Here is a 20735-nt window from a genome sequence, read left to right as displayed (position 1 = left end):
AAGCATCTGTATTTAGAATTTGTAGCTTCTTTGCAGCAACATTCATATTTGAAGCATTGGTTACTGTCATGGCTACATATGAAAAGACATGGATGTAAATCATAACTGCATCTTGACTGGTTGGCGGAGGTGTACGATAGCGAGGCGGTAATTCTAGTTTTTTCCTGCCAGTGTCTATCTTGCCTCCTCTCTTTTCCTCCTCCTTCCTTTGGCTATTTACTTTTCTTCCTATCCTAACTCTTATTTTTCTCTCCTCCTCTCCCTCCCCACATCACACCCTGTCCCTGCTCTTCCCCCATCTCCTCTCTCCTCCCTCCTTCTTTCTAATTTCCATCCCTCCCTCCCTCTGTGATGAAAGAGGGAGTTTTGAAAGAGAGAGAGAGAGAATCAGAGGAGGAGGTTGAAGGGGAGGGGTGGGTCCCTATAAGAGCAGCTGCATTCAGCCTCCACATAGCCCGAAAAACCACACTGAGTCTGAGAGAGGGAAACGTATAAGCTGACCAACCTCAACCTGCACCCAAGGGACCCCTATCGGCACCCGCAATCTCACCCCAACACAGGTAAGAAGACCCTGCAGAGAAGGAAAAAGATAGAGGGGGAAAGAAGTGGCTTGACCTCTGACCTTTGATACAGAATGTTTTGCTTTTTCGTCATAGAAGAGAAAACTGACACTTGTTACTTTTGTTAGTAGGACTGACAGGCGGGAATTAAGGAAGACGAAATTTATTGTACAGAGGCCACACTCTCCAGGAAGAGGAAAGTACCTCTAACGTTGGTAATGTAGCAGATCTTGAGAGCGCAATAGATGGCCACTATTCAAAAGTGAATTCCCTTTTAATTATTTCCAAATTCAGCTGAGACAATCGGACACTAAGAAGAAGAGGGGACATGTTTGTAAATTGTTTTCATCCCTGCAGTATTTGTCTCGATCGCTTGTCTATAACCCGTGACCCTCTGACCCTTGAGCACCGTAAGGCTGAATGCTTGTGATGACGCTGATTAAAGAATTCAAGCTTTTCTTTTATTGACAGACAGAGTGGGTTAGGACAATGTCTCAGCTCAATGTAGTTAACCATGGTTGTTTTTTTCATGGCATCAATCCATCACCTCTAAAGGTGCAACCACAGACTATTACATCCCATAAACATTCCCCCAAGGTTAAGTACTATGTGTGTGAGTGGGTTAAAAGCAGCAGGGATGTGCACACTACGGAGGGCACGAGGTGTAGCCGCCCAGTAAGGACTACACACTGCAGTTTGTTTTGTCAAGAGGGAAAGGTCATTTATCGTTCGGCACGATTAGTCATTAATCTTTAGGGCCTGATTTACTGCCGAGCTCTGATGGGTTTCATGAATGAAAGGGGACTCTTCACAGAAAGCTGCTGCGTGATTGTGTTTACGCTGTCACTTAAGACACAGAGTAATGAAAGGTAATCTGGGAGAGTGCACGTTGATTAATCAGGGTCAGATTATCATTACTCACTTCTTTAAAAGATTATCCTTAGGCTTTTGTCTTAAGGTAACTAAGTCAATATTTTAATATACTTTGTAGGCAATGCCCCGCTAAATGACTGAGTATAAAAATGACTTATCTGTAAAGGTTTTTAATTTGTAACAAACATGCACAGTTAGAGGGTACTAATATTAGAATAGTGCTGTAATGTGAAATGAAACCTACTTATAAATGCAATGGTGTGGAAATTGAGGGTTTCACTGACAATAAATACGAACACGTCTCAGGCTGGTTTTGTTGTTGACATTCACAACCTGTTCAAACTAGAAAAAAGGGATGCTCAGCACATGAAGAGATGTTAAAGGTTAATGACAATAAACAGAGTAAATGGATTTAAACAAATTTTAACGATCACATAAAACAACTGACTGCATCTGGCCTGTAGCGAGAATGCAGACCACATTGCTCTTCATCAGCCAAAACCAGCCTTATTTTTCCAAGGTTGGATTTATGGACTAATAAAAGGCTACATAAGACTGAATCAGGTCTTAAATTTAAAATATATCATATATAATATTATATATATATGAAATGACATCATTATAAAATGTGACTTGGTTCTATCTAATGACTTGGAGTTAAGATTATGCAAAATTTTGAGATGATAACTCGATTTTTTTTTATCTGAATTTACCAGTATTGTCATTAGTAGCAGCAGCAGCAGCATTTCTATTTCCGTAGTCGGACTACCTACTAATATTATTTCCCTCATGCCTCAAGGCATTTATGTATAAAACTCATTATTTGGTGTATTTTTAAGCTGCCAGGAAACTGATATGAAGTTAATAAACTTTAGGTTTGGGTGTCACCTTATTTCACGTTGAATAATTAACATGGTGTATTTGTTTAGCCTGGGGCTCACTTTCCATTTGACCTTGAAAGAAACTCCATAAACAAAGACACCATTCAAAATTGGCTACTTTAAGTCAGCTATTATACAAAAGGCTCTTCGTTCCATTGATGATAATGGACATGAAAGTGCATGTAACAGGCTCTAATTGTCTGACAAGCTTCTTGCATATACTATATCAGATAGAAGCTGATGCAGATCTACAGATAGCGCTGGGGCTGGAACAAAGCTGTTTTGAACTAATTCCGAGAAAATTAGAAGCTGCTTTCTCATACCCTTAGAGCAAATACTCAGATTTGGGTGACTGTGGTGAAGTGTTTTTACTTTCTTTTAGCTTTGTATTATGTTCTAGCATTTCTGCATTGGCTGGATGAAACAAGGCAAGTAATGTCTTCAGTGAGGCTGTGTAGAAGGAACAGAACAGAAAAGTAAATAAATGAACCTCAGTCTGAATGGATATAGTACATTAAAAGGAAGCCATAATTTCTGCTGAAATTAAAGGTGTTAAATGTAGCTGATTTTAGGTAAATACATGAATATTCAGAGACAGAGATGTGTGACACACACAAGCTGCTGGTGATGAACATTCTGTGTGCATTGTGTTCCTGTAGAGAGATGGCTAAACATAGAGGAGGCGATGATGACATATGGGGCTGAGAGAGGGATTCCAACACCTGCTGTACTAGAATTTTAAACATAAAATGTCTGAAATATCCAACACAGCTCATGTGAACCTTCTGGTGCAAGTCCCTCAAACGCAACGGGCAAGGTTGTCTTTCTATTTCACCAACTTGTGTTTTGAGGAAAGAGTGCCATTTCTGGACTTTAAATACCCCAAATGGCATCATTCTGTCTACCTACACACAAAACAGCAGAATGCATCAAGTGCAAACAGTTTGTGTAAATATGGTGAAAACTCATCTGTAAATTATTGTTACCTGGTGAATTAGCACTGCTGTACAGGAAGTTATACATTTAATGTGTTGAGCAACAATAATGGCAGTTTGTTTGAGGTAAACTGATTGTAAGAGCTGGTGGTCATTGTGCAGACAGTGAGACATATGCATATAGATGAAAGAAATTCCATTAGCAAAAATCCAAACTGAATTGACAAGACAAACCAAGAATGTACACAAATCCATAGATTATTTGGTGTTAAAGGAGCAGTATGGAGGATTTATTGGCATCTAGCAGTGAGGTTGCGGACGGCAACCAACTAAGAACCCCTTTTCTCACCCCACCCTTTTCAAGCATGTAGGAGACCATGGTGCACCCCCATTCCCACAGCCACGTATCTCATCTTCTAAGTATCAGTCAATGCATTGTTTTCCTCCACAACACTCATATAAACTTCAGGAAACCACTCAAGACACCATTCTCATAGGCAGATGGGGAAAATGAAGGAAGGATAAGGAGCGTTGGATCACAGTTCACTCTGCATCATACAGGTGTGTACAGCTCTAGCGGCTGCAGTGAACGGACTGTGAATGTGGAGTGGAGTTAATCCAAGGATACAATGTTCCTAACACAGCAGGGTCCCTGTCCATCCTTTTGTACTGGGAGGATTTCAGAGATCCTCCTTCATGCCCCCAGCGCGCTCCTCTTTCTCCTCGTCTGTTTCTATATCAAAGACCTGACCCTTGTCAGAAGCAGTTGCACTGATGGCAGAGTTACACATTTTCTTTTGTCGTCTTTGATTACATGAATGTTTAGCAGTACAGGAAAATGATCAGAACACAAAGGCCCTGTTCTTTCTCTGGGCTCCTTGGTTTGTTTTATTGTAATTTTGGTAATCTAATAATTGGTAATCTAATAACTGAGTCATTGAAGCTGAGATAAGTGCCAGTTATTTACATATTACATATCTGCTCTGCGTATTAAGAGAGCTGGATATGTGTGCTGCCAGTTGTATACAATCACACTAGCCTCCTATAATTCAGAGTCTGAGATATCAGGAATTTCTGACAGATATAAAATCCCTTGCTTGGTGAAAAGAACTATAGGTAGTGTCAACTAACCACAAAATGGCCGGAAGGCTGCAATCTCTGATGGTTACATCTAAATAGAATACAGTACATTAGGAAGAGTAATACGATTGATTCAGGCAAATAAAAATGAGCTTTAGTATCTGGTTTAACATGTTGAACTTTTCTAAATGTGCAAAAGTAGTTATTTCGGCTATTTAAGTGATGTGACTACAAGGCTAGCAGTGGGTGTTAGCATCTTAATTAATGCGCAACAAAAGCAAGGTAAGAACAAGGAAAGAACAGAAAAGCTTTCCCATTTTGCTGATGTTATCTAAGTGCAGCAAGCAAATGTACAAGTGCGAAGGGTTGCACAACAACAGAATTTAACCAGGAAGAAAGAAAACCTCTTTTGGTGTGTGCACTTGGTGAGCACAGTAGGTAGAGCTGTGGCTGCAGCAGCGACATGACTTACCCATCATACCTATGTGTCAGTCTGCTATCAGTCCCCTTGGCTCCTTGGTCCAGAAGCCTTAAAGCAAATGCAAAGTTAGCATATAGCTATTAAGTAATGAGTCAACAGACAGGCGGTTAAGGTTACTGTAAGGGCAATGGTATGGATTACTGCTGCATTTGGCCTCATTTTTATTCACTACAACATTGCATTGTAGCAGGGTTCAGATAACCGTCCCGTTGTTGGGTTTGTCTTGTACTCGTGGTTGGCAGGGTTTGTTTGGGCATGTCACGTACACTACAAAGAGAATGTGTCTGTAGCATTCTCTGGTGAGTAACTTCCATTTAAATAAACAAACGCCATCTTGGGGTCTAGTATTCTGTTCTTAAAATAAATCTTTGTTGAATGATGATGTGCTCAGTTTTTAGCCTACTCTTGACTACAGTCAAAGATACCAATGAAATCATGGTGTCATTTTTCAGAATTCCATAAAAAGTAGCAAAATAAATACTTTATGAGAAAAGGTAAAGCTAATAGAACAGGTAAAAATGTAACCCTGTTTTGGAGGTGTACAAATGTGTATAATTAGCAGAGACTGTGGTGCACACTACCAAGGTTTGCAAGGGCCAAGTTCAGCAAGCCAATCACACCTGAATAAAATGCAGCCATTTGTGTTGTTGTTAGTTGCATCCATGTCTGATAAGGTGCGTTGAACATGCTAATTCATCAGTCACATCTCATTCCAAAGTTGTCAAATACTTCCACTTTGTCAGAGATTTTGGTGTCAGTCACCTTCGCCAAAAGCTGCCTTTTGCAGCCCCATTGTACACCTTTGGGTGGCATTAGTTGGTAACGTTGCCGGATGGAACCTTTTGTGGTGTTACGATTTGCCACCAGTTGGCTGGATGGCACCTGTTGCTGTGGTATGATATGTGGCTGGATGATGTCAGGTTGAAAGACTGCCAGTAACGATGTAATATAAGGAGCAGGAAAGTCCACATAGGGCACTGGACTGTTACCTGGGAGGTCAGTGTGTGCTTCCCATATGGATGTAGAGCCAAACCATGGTGTTTTTTTCTAAACCTTACCATGTCACTTTATTGATATCCCGGTGTTGGTAGCGACATCCCGGAGCAGCAACAGCAGACGCAGAAGGATTCCTAGTATGTAGAGGTGAAATGCCACTGACAAAGCAGCAACATGTGACGATTTGGGATGAGATACTTGATCCCAACAATATGTGTTTGTTAATAATCCAGCAATACAGAGGGATAGAAGAGGTGGGCTAGAAAAGCAAAAATATACAGGACATCACGTCATCTCAAAACAAAGAAAAAATCAATATGAAATGAGTTTAATGTGACCCCGTCTAAATATGAGTACACCTCCCAACCATTAATTGACCTTAAGTGACAAAGTGCATAAAGGAGGGAAATTGATTTAGCTTAGCGTGTCTGCCTGTAATGGCTTCAGTATGTAATCTACTGCCACATCACACACAGTCTGACTGACAGGGTACATTTCGTAAAAGCAGAAAAGGTTCCTTCTGGCTGGAGATAATCAAAACGCCCACTCTTCAGACACATCACTGAGCTGACATGGCCTCTGACCAGGAGACAAGGAGCAGGATCATAGGAAATAATGTCTTTTGCCAGTGGCAGTGGAAGAGTAGCTGTACTATTACTGCCTTTTTTCTATGTTTTCTTACAATAAATCAGATCATCTCAATATAAAAAAAGGCAGTTTAACATAACAGGTAAAATAATCAGTGTGAAATGGTGTCATATTTTTCATAACGTGGAATCTAGTTGATTCTGTACAGCATTCAGTTTTTAATTCTGAATATCAGAGTCCATTGTGAACTTTTAGGCCAGTGGAACCGATCCACACACCCAACCTAAGCCTCAGGGGACAACAGCCAATATTACAGGAGATCCGGTGTAGCCAGCAGATATCCAGGCCAATTCCACCTTTTCTATGCACCAGTCATTTCAGCCAGAGACGATTTAGAAACTAAACAGCGAACTTCACAGTCATATCTTGTATCTGTCATGTGGGTACCACCAATGCCCTGCCCATTTAGCAGACTAGCAGCAGGTCCTGAGTCAGTGCACTCCAATGGTAGAAGTGAACATGAGCACAGATTATGAGCGATTCTTCTCTTCATAGTCACACTGAAGTAAATACTGGACCCATTTTAACAAGCCCTAACCTCCTATAAACATTCTGACACTAAAATTGCATTTTACAGTCAGACCTGTCTCTGTCTCAGCAACACACTGTCCTAAGATCTAGCAACAACAGATACGATCTTATACTGACATCGGATATTAGGCTAGCAGATAAAAAAAGAAGCAGCAAAATAGGTAGCAAACATTAAATTTCTGCTGTATTATAGTGTTGTATTGTGTTGAATGTGCTTTAATCCATCCACACAATGCTCACATTTCAAAATGAGATGGGTGGATGGAGGAGAGACGACCCCACTCATGTAGGAGACATTTCATACCATTGGCGCAGCTTGTAATGCATCATCATTTTGTTAAAGAGCATCTTTGTTATGGCTAAACTCTACAAACAGATATCTACATTTGAATGCAGATACATTTTGAAAAGAAAATATAAAGCTAAATCATCGTCAGACAATAGCCAGTGCGTTTAGAGATTGCATTATGGCCTATGTACTCTGCCTCTCCACATGGACTGTTTAACCTGCTGCTTGAACGTGATTAGTCAGTACTAATTGAACTACAAATGGAAACCAGAACGAAAACCGATACCAAAATCTTGTCCCCTTGCTCACATATAGTGCATATATATACGCAGATATCTGTTTATAGAGATTGTGTCATAGTAGTAGTAATTTTGTCAGGTTTTGTGTGTGAGTGAAAGACAAAGACTGAAAAAGTGTGTGTGGGTTAGGGAGAGCATGAGTGGGTGGAAATGAAACTTTAAGGGAACAAAAAGTAATTAGAGGAAGAGAAAGGTAATGACAGATAAATCCGTTGGTAGATAATGTATATATATAGTGTCAGAGACCATTAAATGTATATTGGTAGATCAGATATTTTCAATCAATGTGATTGGTGTTATAGATCTACTGTCCTGAAATGTGTCACATCAATGACCACTCCGTCATGTTGCCAGATAGCCATCAATATTAAAACAAAGAGCACAATGTATTTTGAGTGGGCCTGAGACAAGCTGCCAATCAAAGTGACTTTTCTGACAGTTAAACTAGACGACCATGTGGCTCCAGGCAGAAGACTAAATAACATTTAATTACCTGTCAAACTGACTCATCAACCAACAAAGCCATCATCATGAATGTGCTCTAATTATTCAATATTTAATTTGTTTTCATTAATTTGCTGGCTCGCTCTCCTTAAAGGCTTGGAAGTGATTGTTCTTCAGTTTAATTTAAAGCTTTAAAGCAGATTTAAAGCCACAGTTTATTAGGCCAGTATGCAGTTGTGCAAAATAATCTTTGGTGTTAGTACTTCAGAAAAGCTTTGAATCATTAACATATCAGTTACTGTTTCATCACCCTAACTATCAGACGCATACAGGCTTTTTATACATGAAAAGTCAATAAAGGAACATTTCATTGCATATTGATATAGACCGGGTTTGAACTAGCACATTGAACTTTTAAATTAGATTTAACTTGAGTCATGAAGGACCCAAACTTATAATGAGATGCAAACACCATACCACAGAATGTAAATTAGGTGATAAAAAGGAAGCAATTTCTGATTTGCGTGCTGTACTTGCACAGACATGTGACTACAGTGTGTCCAAATGTCAGGATCAACATTATATAGAAAGCACCATCAAACACCCACTGACGCAAATTTGACGGTATTATGGTTATTACATTTTAAATAACTTAATAATCTGTAGTTCGGCTTTTAAAAATAAATGTGAACTGCAAGACGGATGCACCCTGCTCCTCTGTTCAACCATGCGTAAATAATCCGGCTTTAAGTCTGTCTTCGGGCTGAGAGTAATTTATTTTGTACTTCCTGTGCTCGTTTAGAAAATGGCAATAACGGAGGAAAATGGTGGGAAAAAGGTGCAAACAGTTGATAACACAGCGTTGAGACGGTTTTAGAATTTTGTACTTAGGAGTGAATTGTGAGTTGTCTGATGACGGGACTATGAATCAGACCGCAACAAACGTTTCTGTAACTTTAACAGTACTTATTTATGGTTGACTACACATATTTTTAATCAACAACTAAAAGATATTCATGAGGTTCAGTACTTTTCCTATCCAACCAGGTAATGCTTGTTGAACTTACATACAGTTACACATATACAGGAGATGCTTCCCAGGAGATAGACTACAGAACTTGTGCTGGTGTTCGCATTCAGTAAAGCGTCATTTCTCTGATTATTTATCTGATCACTTATCTTTATCTGTTTTACAAAACATGGATGAAACCACATACTATAGCTGATCTATTGGTAACCTTGAATTTAAACTTGGATTAGATGTTTCTCAGGTAGCAAAACAGATCAAATTGCACAAAATCAGCTCATGCAGTGGCATGGTAACAGGTTGAACCTGGATGAGAGATACTGTATGGACAGGAGTTTCTCTCATCTGAAAGATGGTCTTTATATCATCCACTGGACTGTAAGAACTCCATCAGCAGCGTGTCAGCACAGCACCAGACAGTAATGACTTAATTAACTGGTTTATTTAGTGGTTAATCAGTTAATTAAAAGCAGAGTAATTGGGTTTTAAGGGCTCTCGAGAGAACCTGGCAGACGTCAGTAGAAGACGAAAAAAATAAAATAAAATCAGTCGTTTTGAAGTCCAATTCAATTTTACAGAGCATCTAGTTTAAAGACAAGAGGACAAAAAACAGATCACAGTCAATGCAGTGCCTACCTGTGTGTCTGTGTCAAATCTATCTGTAATATCCTGAGTGAAGCTTGAGTGACTGCAGCCAGGCTGTATGCATTCTGTGTTTGTATGTAGGGAGAAAATCAGAGATGAACTGTCATCAGCAGAAAACAAAATGTTTGGAACTGCCAGTACTTAGTCTGGCCACAATAGTTCCCTGCAGTTGCGCTCAAATAGGATTTATACTGCTCCTTAAACCTCAAATGACAGCTGCCAAAACCTATTCTGTGATTCATGTTTATTCATGTTTTACCAAGTTAAGATTATTAGGAAGGAATTCATCCTCACAGGGGAGGGCATTGTCCTGTCCTGTCTGAACCCTTGCAGTAAGCATGTAAACATTTAACATGGCACAAAACTTAGTTATAGCTTTAGCTCCTGCTGCTTTTAGCTATGCTCGCGCTGTGGCTCTGGAGATGGAAATGTTGCTCTGTTGGTCAGTCTCCATCATTTAGATACAGACTGAAATATCTAAAACTACTGGATACTGGATGAGCTGCTAACCACAGACATTCATGGTTCCCAGGACATAAAGCCTAATGACAGTGGTGATCTCTGAGGATTCCTTTAGTACCACAATGAAGTTGACATTTGTTGTTTTCATTGAAATGTTTCAACGAATAATGGATGGACTTAACTTTTTATGTATCACCATCACTACAGAATGAATTTCTCCAATATGTTGATTCATTCCCATCAGCCTCAGCTGTTGGCTACTTTGTGTTTTAATTAGCAAATATTAGCATGCTAACATGCTAAACTAAGATGGAGATCATGGTAAACATTAAAGGGTTACTTTACCTCTTAAATGACCATCAATTACTCACCTATCTTAAGTTGACTTTGTGGAAAAAAATCTTCCCCATGCCTCTGGTGAACGAAGAATCCAAAAACAGAAAATTCTTGATGACTTGAAGTCATAGGCGACCACGTTTAACAACAACAAAACTATATTAAAAAATTGGTTTACAAACTCTCACTCAACTTTGGCAGTATAATCCAAGTTTTACTTATCCAGTCACACGCTCAGTACTTTCCAAATAAACAGTTGTTTCTGACGGAGAACTTAACTAAAGGTGAAACTTGAAACTTGGCTCAGTTTACAAACGCAGTAATTTTACCTCACTGAACACAGTAGCTGCTGCACTGCTACTACTGCCTTGTTCATTGGACTCTTTTAATGTGGGATGATTTTTGGTGAGCAGGGCTTAGCTGGAGGCAAAACAATTTTCCACAGACATTAGCTAGTGCAAGCTAGCAAGCTCTGTTGGCTTGTTTTAGACAATGGAGGAAGATGATGTGAGTGGTGCATTCAGAAATACTCATTCCTTATGCTGCAGCGTACTCTGGCACAAACTTGACCATTGGTAAATTTGGAGAATGTACCATTTGGTTACTGAGAGCACCGCAATCAGAGTAGCAGAGCGCACTCTGGGCACTCTGCCTGTGGAGATGGAGCAGCAGAGTGCCGAGCGGAGTGAGTGCGTGATTAGCTTAACCGTTTGCTAATTTATATAGAAATATAAAGCTCTGTTTCTTCAACCTACGGGGCTCTCATTGTAGTGAAGAGCATCAGTCTGAATTTACAAATGCACCATGTTAGGTCACTCACTCTCCGGGACCGCAAATCTTCATTGAATAAGTAAACATGGACCAGCGGGACCAGACTGGTCAACCTGTATGCTCTCAGTGGATGAATGATTGACAGGAAGGTTTGTGGCTGATTAATATGCCAGTTTTACAAAGGAAGATGACACTTGAACAGTTTTGTCCAGTTTGTTGCACTAAATAGTTAGTGTCACGGAGAAATACAAAATTCCTCTTAAAACCTTCCCAGTTTCTGATTAGGTGGACAAGTATCACTCAATACACATAACGTTATTCATCCAGTCAACAGTGAATAGTTTTCCCCTGAACTAATATGCAAGATTTTTGTTGTATGCCTGCATCCAGTCCTTTCGTCTTACCGCATTTAACCATAGTTGTCTTTGTTTTCGTTTGTTTGCGATAAAATTTGAGTTTTGAGCCATGCCTCCTTCTATTCTGGCTCCCATTAACCCAACAAGATGACATTTTAAGATTTCTATATAGCCTACAGTCCTGTGGTGCAAGTTGTGTTTTGCCTCCAGCTGATAAAATGACATCATTGTGACGTCAACCCTACAAGGGTGTGTAGTTTGTTTGCATTATTATGTGACTTTGCTGAATCTGAACTGACTTTAAAGTTCAAGTCACACAATAACACAATCTACTGATTGAGGCAGTGATAGACCAGCAACCCCTGTGTTCAGCAAGGTAAAAGACTGTTTTTGTCAATAGAGTCTGGCTTTAAAAATAGCAGAGATAAAGTTTCTCTTTTAGTTCAATTACCTGTTGGAAAGGATTGTGTGGGACACACTGAGCATATGACTCAATAAATGAGACTTGGATTGTACTGCATGAGTTGTGTGAGATTTTTTGGAAATTGATATTTTGATCTAGTTTTGCCATTGTTAAATGTGGTCGCCTATGACCTCAATTCATCAAGACTTTTCTCCTGTTGAGGCATGGGAGAAAAACGTTTTTTTCACCAATTTAACTTAAAGCCCCTACAAGGAACTTTCATTTTGAGTTGATTTTGGCGACCCTGTGGACAAAAGCGGTAGTGTTTTGCTGGAATGAAGCCTACATTTCCCATGAGCTCTAGCGCGTATTGTCGTAAAGACGCTTACCTGGCTCGCGCATGTGTTTGTTGTGGGGATGAATGAAACAACAAGACGGGAAAACTTTGCCCCCGCTCCTATCGGGGATCCCAGCTCACCTCTGCTGTGCCCCAGCTCCACCTCTCCGGCATAAGCGCCACTGCCGCCGGGGTAAATTCAGCGGTCGGCTGGTAAGGATGAAAGCCTGTTTGGCGAGCACTTCCACGGCTTCTTGGACTGAGTATGGAGCGGTGCCTCGCCTCTTTATTTCTCGGCACTTACTGGACCCTGTCGACGCCTGGCTGTTACCTGTCGTCGGCCCGGATGAGGTGTTCCAGCCCTGTGGCCCCTGCTCTCCTCCTCCCCACTGGCACGGGGTGAATCTGTGCAACCTGCGGCCTCTGTGTATGGCTCCCCAGACAGCTAACGCTGTGTACCCACTGGCTCCTGCCAGGATTGGGCTGGTAAATGCTAGATTGCTAGCGAACAAAACGTTTATCCTGAAGGATTTCCTGACTTCCCGAGGATTGGATTTTCTCTGTGTGACTGAGACATGGCTGACTGTTGGTGAGTCCAGTGCTTTCACAGAACTTTTACACGATGATTGCTGCTATTTTAACTCCCCGTGGACGTCGGGTCGAGGAGGAGGAATAGCGACTATTTATAAGAGTCACTAAATGTAAGCAGCTAGGTAAGATGAAGTGTGCCATCTGAGTGCCGTAAATCGCTTCGTCCTGGAAGCGACCTGGGGCGGACCCGGACACAGTTTCCTAAAGGTATGGATATACACTATATAGAAATAGCTTATCTTCACACCGATGGTCTCATTTGCTGTTGTAGGTCACGCACTGACATCAGCAGAAACAAGAGACTTTTGCATATCCAGTTAAAAGTTCCTTGTGGCGGCTTTAACATCTGGTAAGTAATTGATATACAAATGGTCATTTGCGGTATGCCAAACCTGTTGAATACAGCCTCACAGAGCTATTAGTGTGCCGTTAGACTTTAAGTCTAGAATATTACGGTTTGATAGTATGGGGGTAAGCGTATATTCCATTTTCATTGTCTTCACTTACTCTAAATCAAGGCCGTGTGTATGCGTCCTGTGGCGACCCCTCAGTAGATACCAGAGATGAGAAGATGTGGAGTCTCCTTCATGCATTATCCTTAATGATGGCAGTTCATTTTTGGAAGCCAAGTCAGCACGAAGTCAGTGACAGGAGGTTGGAGAATGGGATGCATTTGGGCCAAATGAATACACCCAAGCTGTTTGTCTAAATCCACTGCCATCTGCCAATACCGCCCGCCCTTAGCTGTCCTCCAATATCCCTGCCTAAAATGGCTGCGCTGCTCTTTTGTCCTTCACTGACAAACCCATCTTCTTTCCTATCACGCTAAAGATGCACTTGACACACATTTTTATTGTTTGCAGACTAGGACACTGATTAATTTTGATTAATTTTGCAGAGCTGCCATTTAATGGTTAGTTAGAGATTGGAACGAGCCGTGGTGTAATTACACCTTTATCAGCTTTTAATTACTCTGAATAAATTCCAAATTTCTTAGACATTATAAAGTGGGGTTTGATTGAAGAGAAATTAGTTTTACTTTCAGCCACGTCAGTTTAATAGATAATGACAGCAACCTACAATTGAAAGAGCAGTGTGGTAATGTGTGTGTGTGTGAATTTGTATTTCAGTTTGTCTATCAGTCACTGTGTAGTGGGCATACATAGTGGGCACATGCATGTATTTGTATGAATGTGTGTTTGGGTGCTGCACAGCCTAAATTTGTGTGTCTGAATGTTTTGTGCATGTGAGTGTGTGTGTTTGTCTGCAACAAACAATGACTCAGTTTGTTGCCAAAGGCATTAATTGAGGCATCAATTAAAGGAGTTAACGAGTTTGTTTAATGAGATGAAAACTCTGGTTGTGTTTCTGACGTCAGACTCACCAGACTGGGCTGTTTCTACCAGAATAAGGTCAAACTATTTTCTTTTGCTTTTTTTCAGCTGTTTAATCTTTGTTTGTCAAATTTTATATCTGCTGTGCCTTCTGTGTGTCCCCTAGTCTCACTCCATGTCCCCTATGATACTTTTACTGTCCTCTGTGTCCCTCCTCTTCCCATTGCAGTGTCAGAGTCAACAAATTTAAAAAAAAAAAAATACTCCAAGATTTAGGAAATGTTCTTGCTTTATTTGTTACCTTGAGTAAGATGAAAAGATTGATATCTATAGACCTTTTCCATGACAGACATTTTCACTTGTCATAGCAGGAAAATCCAAATTTCATCAAGTAATCCAGCTGTAGCCATAACAGTGATCTACATCACACAATACCAGGACCCAGACAGTAGCTCATATAAATACAGTGCAGTCATTTCTAATGTTAACAGTTATACATGTGCCTTTCCTGCTATGACTAAGTATAGAACGAGTTAGCTTAGCACAAACACATAAGCACGGGGAAGCCGCCAGTCTTGTTAGCCTTGATGTACTGTATGTTTAAGGGAGCAGTGTGTAACATTTAGGGGATTTTAGTGGCATCTAGTGGTGAGGATTGCAGATTGCAACCAGCTGAAACATCACCAGGCTAGAATTCCATCAGCGTTCATTGTTCAGGAGGTTTTTACCCGGAGCTGAATTATCCACGGAGGTCACTTTCTCTGCAAAACAAATGGACCTGGTGCTTTAAACCACTATAAACACTGAATAAAGTAGTTTCACCTTACAAATCAGTGTTTCTCCTATGCTGTTCGGCATGTGCAGACAAGCAGCTAGCCCAGCACCTGCTAATGTGTACTTACCTAGGAGGTTTTTACCATGAGTTGAATTATCTGCAGAGGTCCCATTCTCTCCACAACAAATGGACCTGGTAATTTAAATTACCAACTTTCATGTCGCGGAGGGGCTGCTAACTAGGGCGAGGACTTCCCTATGTAGATATAAACAGCTCATTCTAAGGTAACGAAAACAAAACGACTCCTATTTTCAGGCAGTTATACACTAAAGAAAACATACTTACTACAATATATTCCATTTCTGCCAATATATCCCCCTAAATCCTACACACTGACTGGACCTTTAACACATGAACAGCCTCATTCTGGAGCTTAACGAGCAGCTGATTACTGACCAACATCAGCTGTGCTTAGTGATAACATGTAGCATCTAAGAGGTTAGCCTTTGCACACTTTTGGACCTTTAGAACAACATCACTAAGGTGATTCTTTGATTGTTTGGTTGCAAGTATGCTGGCTAAGAAGATACAACATGTAAATGAAACACTTTCAAAGCTGTTGAGAGGCATGAAAGCTGCTTCCATTCTTGGTCTTAAGCTAGCTTTAAACGTATCCTTGGCTAATGCTACTTTGACTCTCCAATCAATACTCTGTCACTACTTTTATTTCTTAAAAGACAAAGGTTTGACTATTATTATTATTATTATTATTAATTTATATATAACATTAGATATTATCAGTAGTAATAATGTTTTTCTCTCTCCCTCATTTTTTTTTTTTTTACAAGGTTATATTGTGATGTTATCTTATTGTACTATGTGTTATGTGTATTATTTGCCTGTATTAAATACATTTAAAAAATACAAACCATAATGCACTTTGATCATATTTATGAATAGAACACTTTTCATTTCCTCTTTATAATTCTACCTTTGCTTGATCAAGCTTAGACACCCTCTCAATTAAGACAATATATGTTATAATAACCTGCATCACTGTTGGAAACCTTGTAATAGCAGTGCTTAGTAAAACTTGAGACAACCCAGTCAGAGACCACTCCATTGCAAAGAAGAAAGAGAAACTGTTTGATAAGTGAAGTATTAAATTGTTGGACTGAACATGTGTATTTGCTTTGTCCTGTGTTGTGCAGCAGACAGTGGGACCATGAAGACTTTGGTGGCTCTGCTGCTGCTCTGTCTGTGTGATCCTGGACAGAGTGACTGTCAGGCAGACTGCCTGTCCTGCAGCAACATCCTGCCCAAACAGCTCAGTTTCAACACTATGGTGAGTACTCCACACACACACACACACACACACACACACACATACACACACACTGCAGATTGCAAGAGTAGAGCTTCCACTCGAAAGGGTGGTCCTAAGTCCATTGTGTCCGGTGGCGTTAAAAACTGAAATAAGATAAAGACAAATCTTGCTCTGAAATATTAGTTAGCAAACCTCATAGCACTCTCACACATATACAAACTCACACACACAAAATGTCTCCACTGGGCTCTTTTAAATTGGTGATTAAAAAAAAGTGGAAACCCCTCACCCACCTTCCTGTATTCATCCCCTCTTCCCATCCTGACTCAACAAATTACCCTTTTGGCATTTGAGTTTTAATTTGTTGTGGTTAATTGATTCCTGGGGATAGATGTGTGTTTCTCCTCTCAGAGCTTATGCCTGGTGGTTGTTTCTTTCTGGATAATGACATGTCTGCATCTCAGACATTTTGGCAGCTAGCACACGGGGGAGACTCAAGTGCACATGGCTTAAAACATACAACTTTGAAAGCAGCGTTGTTAGTGTTAGGTGATTGAAAAGGACCTCCTACTGATGGCATTTATTTTCTTGTTAGACCGAGACAATTCTTGCCACAAGCCATCTACTGACTCCCCACACCACCCCTCACCCCTGTTGTTGTTTTTTTCTAAGAATCCCTGTTTTCTTCTGCTTATTGTAATTGTCTCCTCTCCTTTATCACCCTCAATCATTTCTGGCTGAAAGGCATTTTACTTGTAAATCAATGAGAGATCACAGCTCCCATGATTAGTATGCTTTATGGAAATGGTAAATGATGCAAAGCACTGTGGTCACTGTGGTCCTAAAATCCTTAGTCTTATTCTGACAGATACATTTCCTCAGATAGCACACACACACACACACACACACCAACAACAACAACACACACAACATCACACATCTATTGAACCACTGAAGATGAAGATAGAACAAAATCCAATCAATTTTCTTCTGTCACATTGAATTTTGTATTGTCCAAGTTAAGAATGAGTTGAGGACTTCCAATCAAAACAAATCTAGCACATCAAATCCTTTGAGTAATACACAATCTAGATCTCCCTCATGACAGACGTATTTGAAACATGTGTAATTAATAACACTAATAAATGACAGCAGTTCATCAGGACCAGGTCTTGGCTACCGTGCTTTAATTAATTAATTTTATTGTTGTTTAGTCCTAGTTCTAGTCATCTGCAGCATCTTTTTTTCAAGAAAATATTCAGGCAATGATTAAAAAAAAAAAAAGAACAATGATTATTTCAGTGTGTTGAAACTTATTTCCATTTAAATGAGACCATTCATGTACATTCACTAAAAATGAAACAAGAACAGCTTTCTGTTTACTTTGGGTATGCTTTGGATGTGTGTTTATTTGAATTCAGGTGAATTTTACAGGAATGGTAAGAGGTTTTAAGAATTTTGCATTTTTATTTATACACCCAATGATGAGCTTTAGGGGTTTGTTGCAAAGGGTCAGTTCACCCTAGTCACACAACATATTTGTAAATGTCTCGCCCCATGCTTATGCTCCGCAGGTATAATGTTCATGACCTTATTTTTGCGTGTTAGCATGCTAACATTTGCTAATTTGCATTGAGCATGAAGTACATCTGAGGCTGATGTAATTAGTTTTGCAGGTATTTCCTCATAATTAAAAGTACTGAACAAAAGAAATGTTGACCCCATTGTGACACTATATGAAAGGTTAAGCGACAACCCAAGCAATAATTCATCCCGAAGGGGAACATGAATGTGTGTGAAATAAAATCATGGGAGACCAGCCAATAGTTGTTGCATTCTGATCAGTGCAGTGGACTGACCAACTAAACGCCTGACAGACCTACACTGTCATTCCAAGAGCCAGGCTGAAAACTGTTCATTTTATGATATAAACTGCCTTCAGAAAGAAATTTCATATTATCTCTTGTCTTTGTCCCTGTAAGGTGTGTCTCACTGAGTGTGAAGCCAACATCTCCCCAGCCTTCTCCTGGGACTTCTGTTGTAAGGTGCTGTCCTCGCCAATTTCCTCCCTTACCGGTACTCTGCGGAAAAGATCTCAGGAGGAGGTGGAGGCCCTGTTTCCTGAAGAGGAAGCGCAGGTAGAGGGAGGTCTGTTGCTGCCCTTTGCATTGCAAAGGTACGATCACTTGACCCGGGCACTTGGGGTGGATCAAAGGGATCTAGGTGGCAAAGGCAACCAGCTGAACACTGCCTACAATTCCCAGAATGCCCTGTCTCTTGAGGATGAATATGAGGAGGAGGCAGGGCAGGACGAAGGGGCTGCTGACGCAGCAGCAAGAGGACAGAGCGACGCAGGGCTGAGTGTCTCCAAAAGGTTCGGCGGCTTCGTCAAAGGGAGGCACGGCTACAGGAAGCTGATGTCTCCAGGAAGATCGTACCAGAAGAGGTATGGTGGCTTTATCGGAATTCGGAAGTCAGCCCGCAAGTGGAACAGCCAAAAACGTTTCAGCGAGTTCCTGAAGCAGTACCTGGGGATGAGTGCTAAGGCCACTGAGTTCAACAGCGTGTCAGAAGACCTCACCCAACAGAATGAAGTCTAACAGAGTGCACCTTTATGCCACTGACATAAAACTATTTCCTGATGTATTTTCACTGATCTTGTTTTGTATTTCACCAACATGTCAAACTTTCTCTGGTGTCACCAAAGTTGACCTATTGAATTGAAGTAATTTACCACAAAGTGAAAACTAAGCCCATGATCTAAGTCTGCCACTGAAGTCCTCTTTGTCTCACGATATTAGAATTTGCTGTTTCTGTTTTCCTTTTAATTATGATGCAAACAATTTGCCTTTAAATATCAGACCTTTTTTTTATAAATTTTTTAAGCAGCTTAACCCTCCAGTAGAAGTTTTTCCACTCAGTCGCCAGAAAAAATATGGCCATTGTACATTTTTGCAAACCACAGATATGTTACATTTGTACATTATTATGTAGTGGATATGTTGAAACTTAACGCTGTGGTTAACATGTGGTTAGGTTTAGGCACAAGAACCACTTGGTTATAATTTGGAAAATATCATGTTTTGACTTAAAATACCTGCCATTGGTAGCACGATCCTGCCTATAAAAATGCAGTGATGCCTCTTTAAAAAACAATCACTTTTCATGGCACTATCACCGCTGATAAACAGCAATGGGTCCCTAAAACACAACCAGTTCTGTTGTTTGTTGGTCTCGAACAGTGGTCTGCAGTAGTCTGCAGGTCTCTCTCCTAAGTACCATGGTATCCACCACCACCTCCACCTCCAATGACAAAGTCACTTTTGAAACGTCGATATGATATGTATAAAACATGCAAATGTAATTTATTTGTGGTTTGCAGAAACGTAAAATGCCAACAATTTACTCTGGTGACTGGGCGGATTTTTAGGCCCCTATCAAAACAGCTGAGCTGAGCTGTGAGACTATATCATCCCTGGCATCTTCCAGGCCTTCTGTCCAGCTCTGGGCACCCTGAGTCATTCAGGCCTCCCATTTGGTACCAGTTGATGGATCATTTGATTAGCTGCCCGAGCCCTTATCCTCATGAGCTTTGAAGAAAGCCCTCACTATGAAAATTTCTTCCAGCCTTGATATGCAGTAAAATATAGGCTTCATTTTACTATTTACTATAAACTGCTAAATTAACATTTGCTTTTCTGATTCCCTTTATCATACAGTATATTTGACCAATTAATTACTCTGCTGGGTCATCTGCAAAAAGTTCTTAATCTTTTTACATGGAGGCCTCTGGCTTTAGGGGGTTATTATTGTTGAAGGTGTACAAGAAGTCTAACAGGGCCACTCTTTTTGTTATACTGCCATCTTGTGGCAAGATGCATAACTCAGTCTCTCTTACAGGACAATACCAGTGTTATTTTCATGTTTTGGCATTATGGTTAGGGTACTGTCAGCAGTGATGTAAACTATATTCTATGTGATTTGTGGTAAATAAATGAAAACATGCAAAAACACAGCTAAAAGTCAATGATGTATCACTGTGCCAAAACACACCTGAGACAGGGCTACTGATGCAGGTTTAATAAAAAGATCTCTTCTTCAATCTGGTGAAATGGTGACATGAAAGACAACAGAGCACTCAGTATTCATGCATATATGCTCCTGATCTGTCGGCCAAACTGATGTTATGTGCAAGTGAGCATCATCTCTGACTGGCTCCTGTGTCAAGAGGCCAGGTTCCTGTATGTACAAACAATTTTTTCTTTCTTCAAACTGTAATGGTGTGAAATGTTGCCCACTATGAGAACTTGTAAATAGCTGACTTTAAACATGTCAATAAAAATAGTTTACTATT

General features: G+C 40.3%; 1 protein-coding gene across 2 annotated transcripts; it reads left to right on the top strand.

Annotated features, from left to right (window-relative positions):
• Positions 1 to 430: 430 nt before the first annotated feature.
• Positions 431 to 20735, top strand: pnoca (prepronociceptin a). 2 transcript variants are annotated; one of them, XM_033617142.2, is made up of 3 exons: positions 431 to 560; positions 16266 to 16399; positions 18364 to 20735. In XM_033617142.2, exons 2-3 carry the CDS (start codon positions 16280 to 16282, stop codon positions 18979 to 18981), a joined length of 738 nt encoding a protein of 245 aa, XP_033473033.2. In that variant the 5' UTR covers positions 431 to 560; positions 16266 to 16279; the 3' UTR covers positions 18982 to 20735. The 2 variants fall into 2 exon arrangements, with proteins under 2 accessions (XP_033473033.2, XP_033473042.2); XM_033617151.2 differs by having other exon boundaries at positions 436 to 560; positions 16269 to 16399.

The sequence above is a fragment of the Epinephelus lanceolatus genome, chromosome 2, assembly GCF_041903045.1.
Source record: "Epinephelus lanceolatus isolate andai-2023 chromosome 2, ASM4190304v1, whole genome shotgun sequence".
Classification (NCBI taxonomy): Eukaryota; Metazoa; Chordata; class Actinopteri; order Perciformes; family Serranidae; genus Epinephelus; species Epinephelus lanceolatus.
The sequence above is the reverse complement of the archived record's forward strand: the minus strand, read 5'-3'. Positions and strand labels throughout refer to the sequence as shown.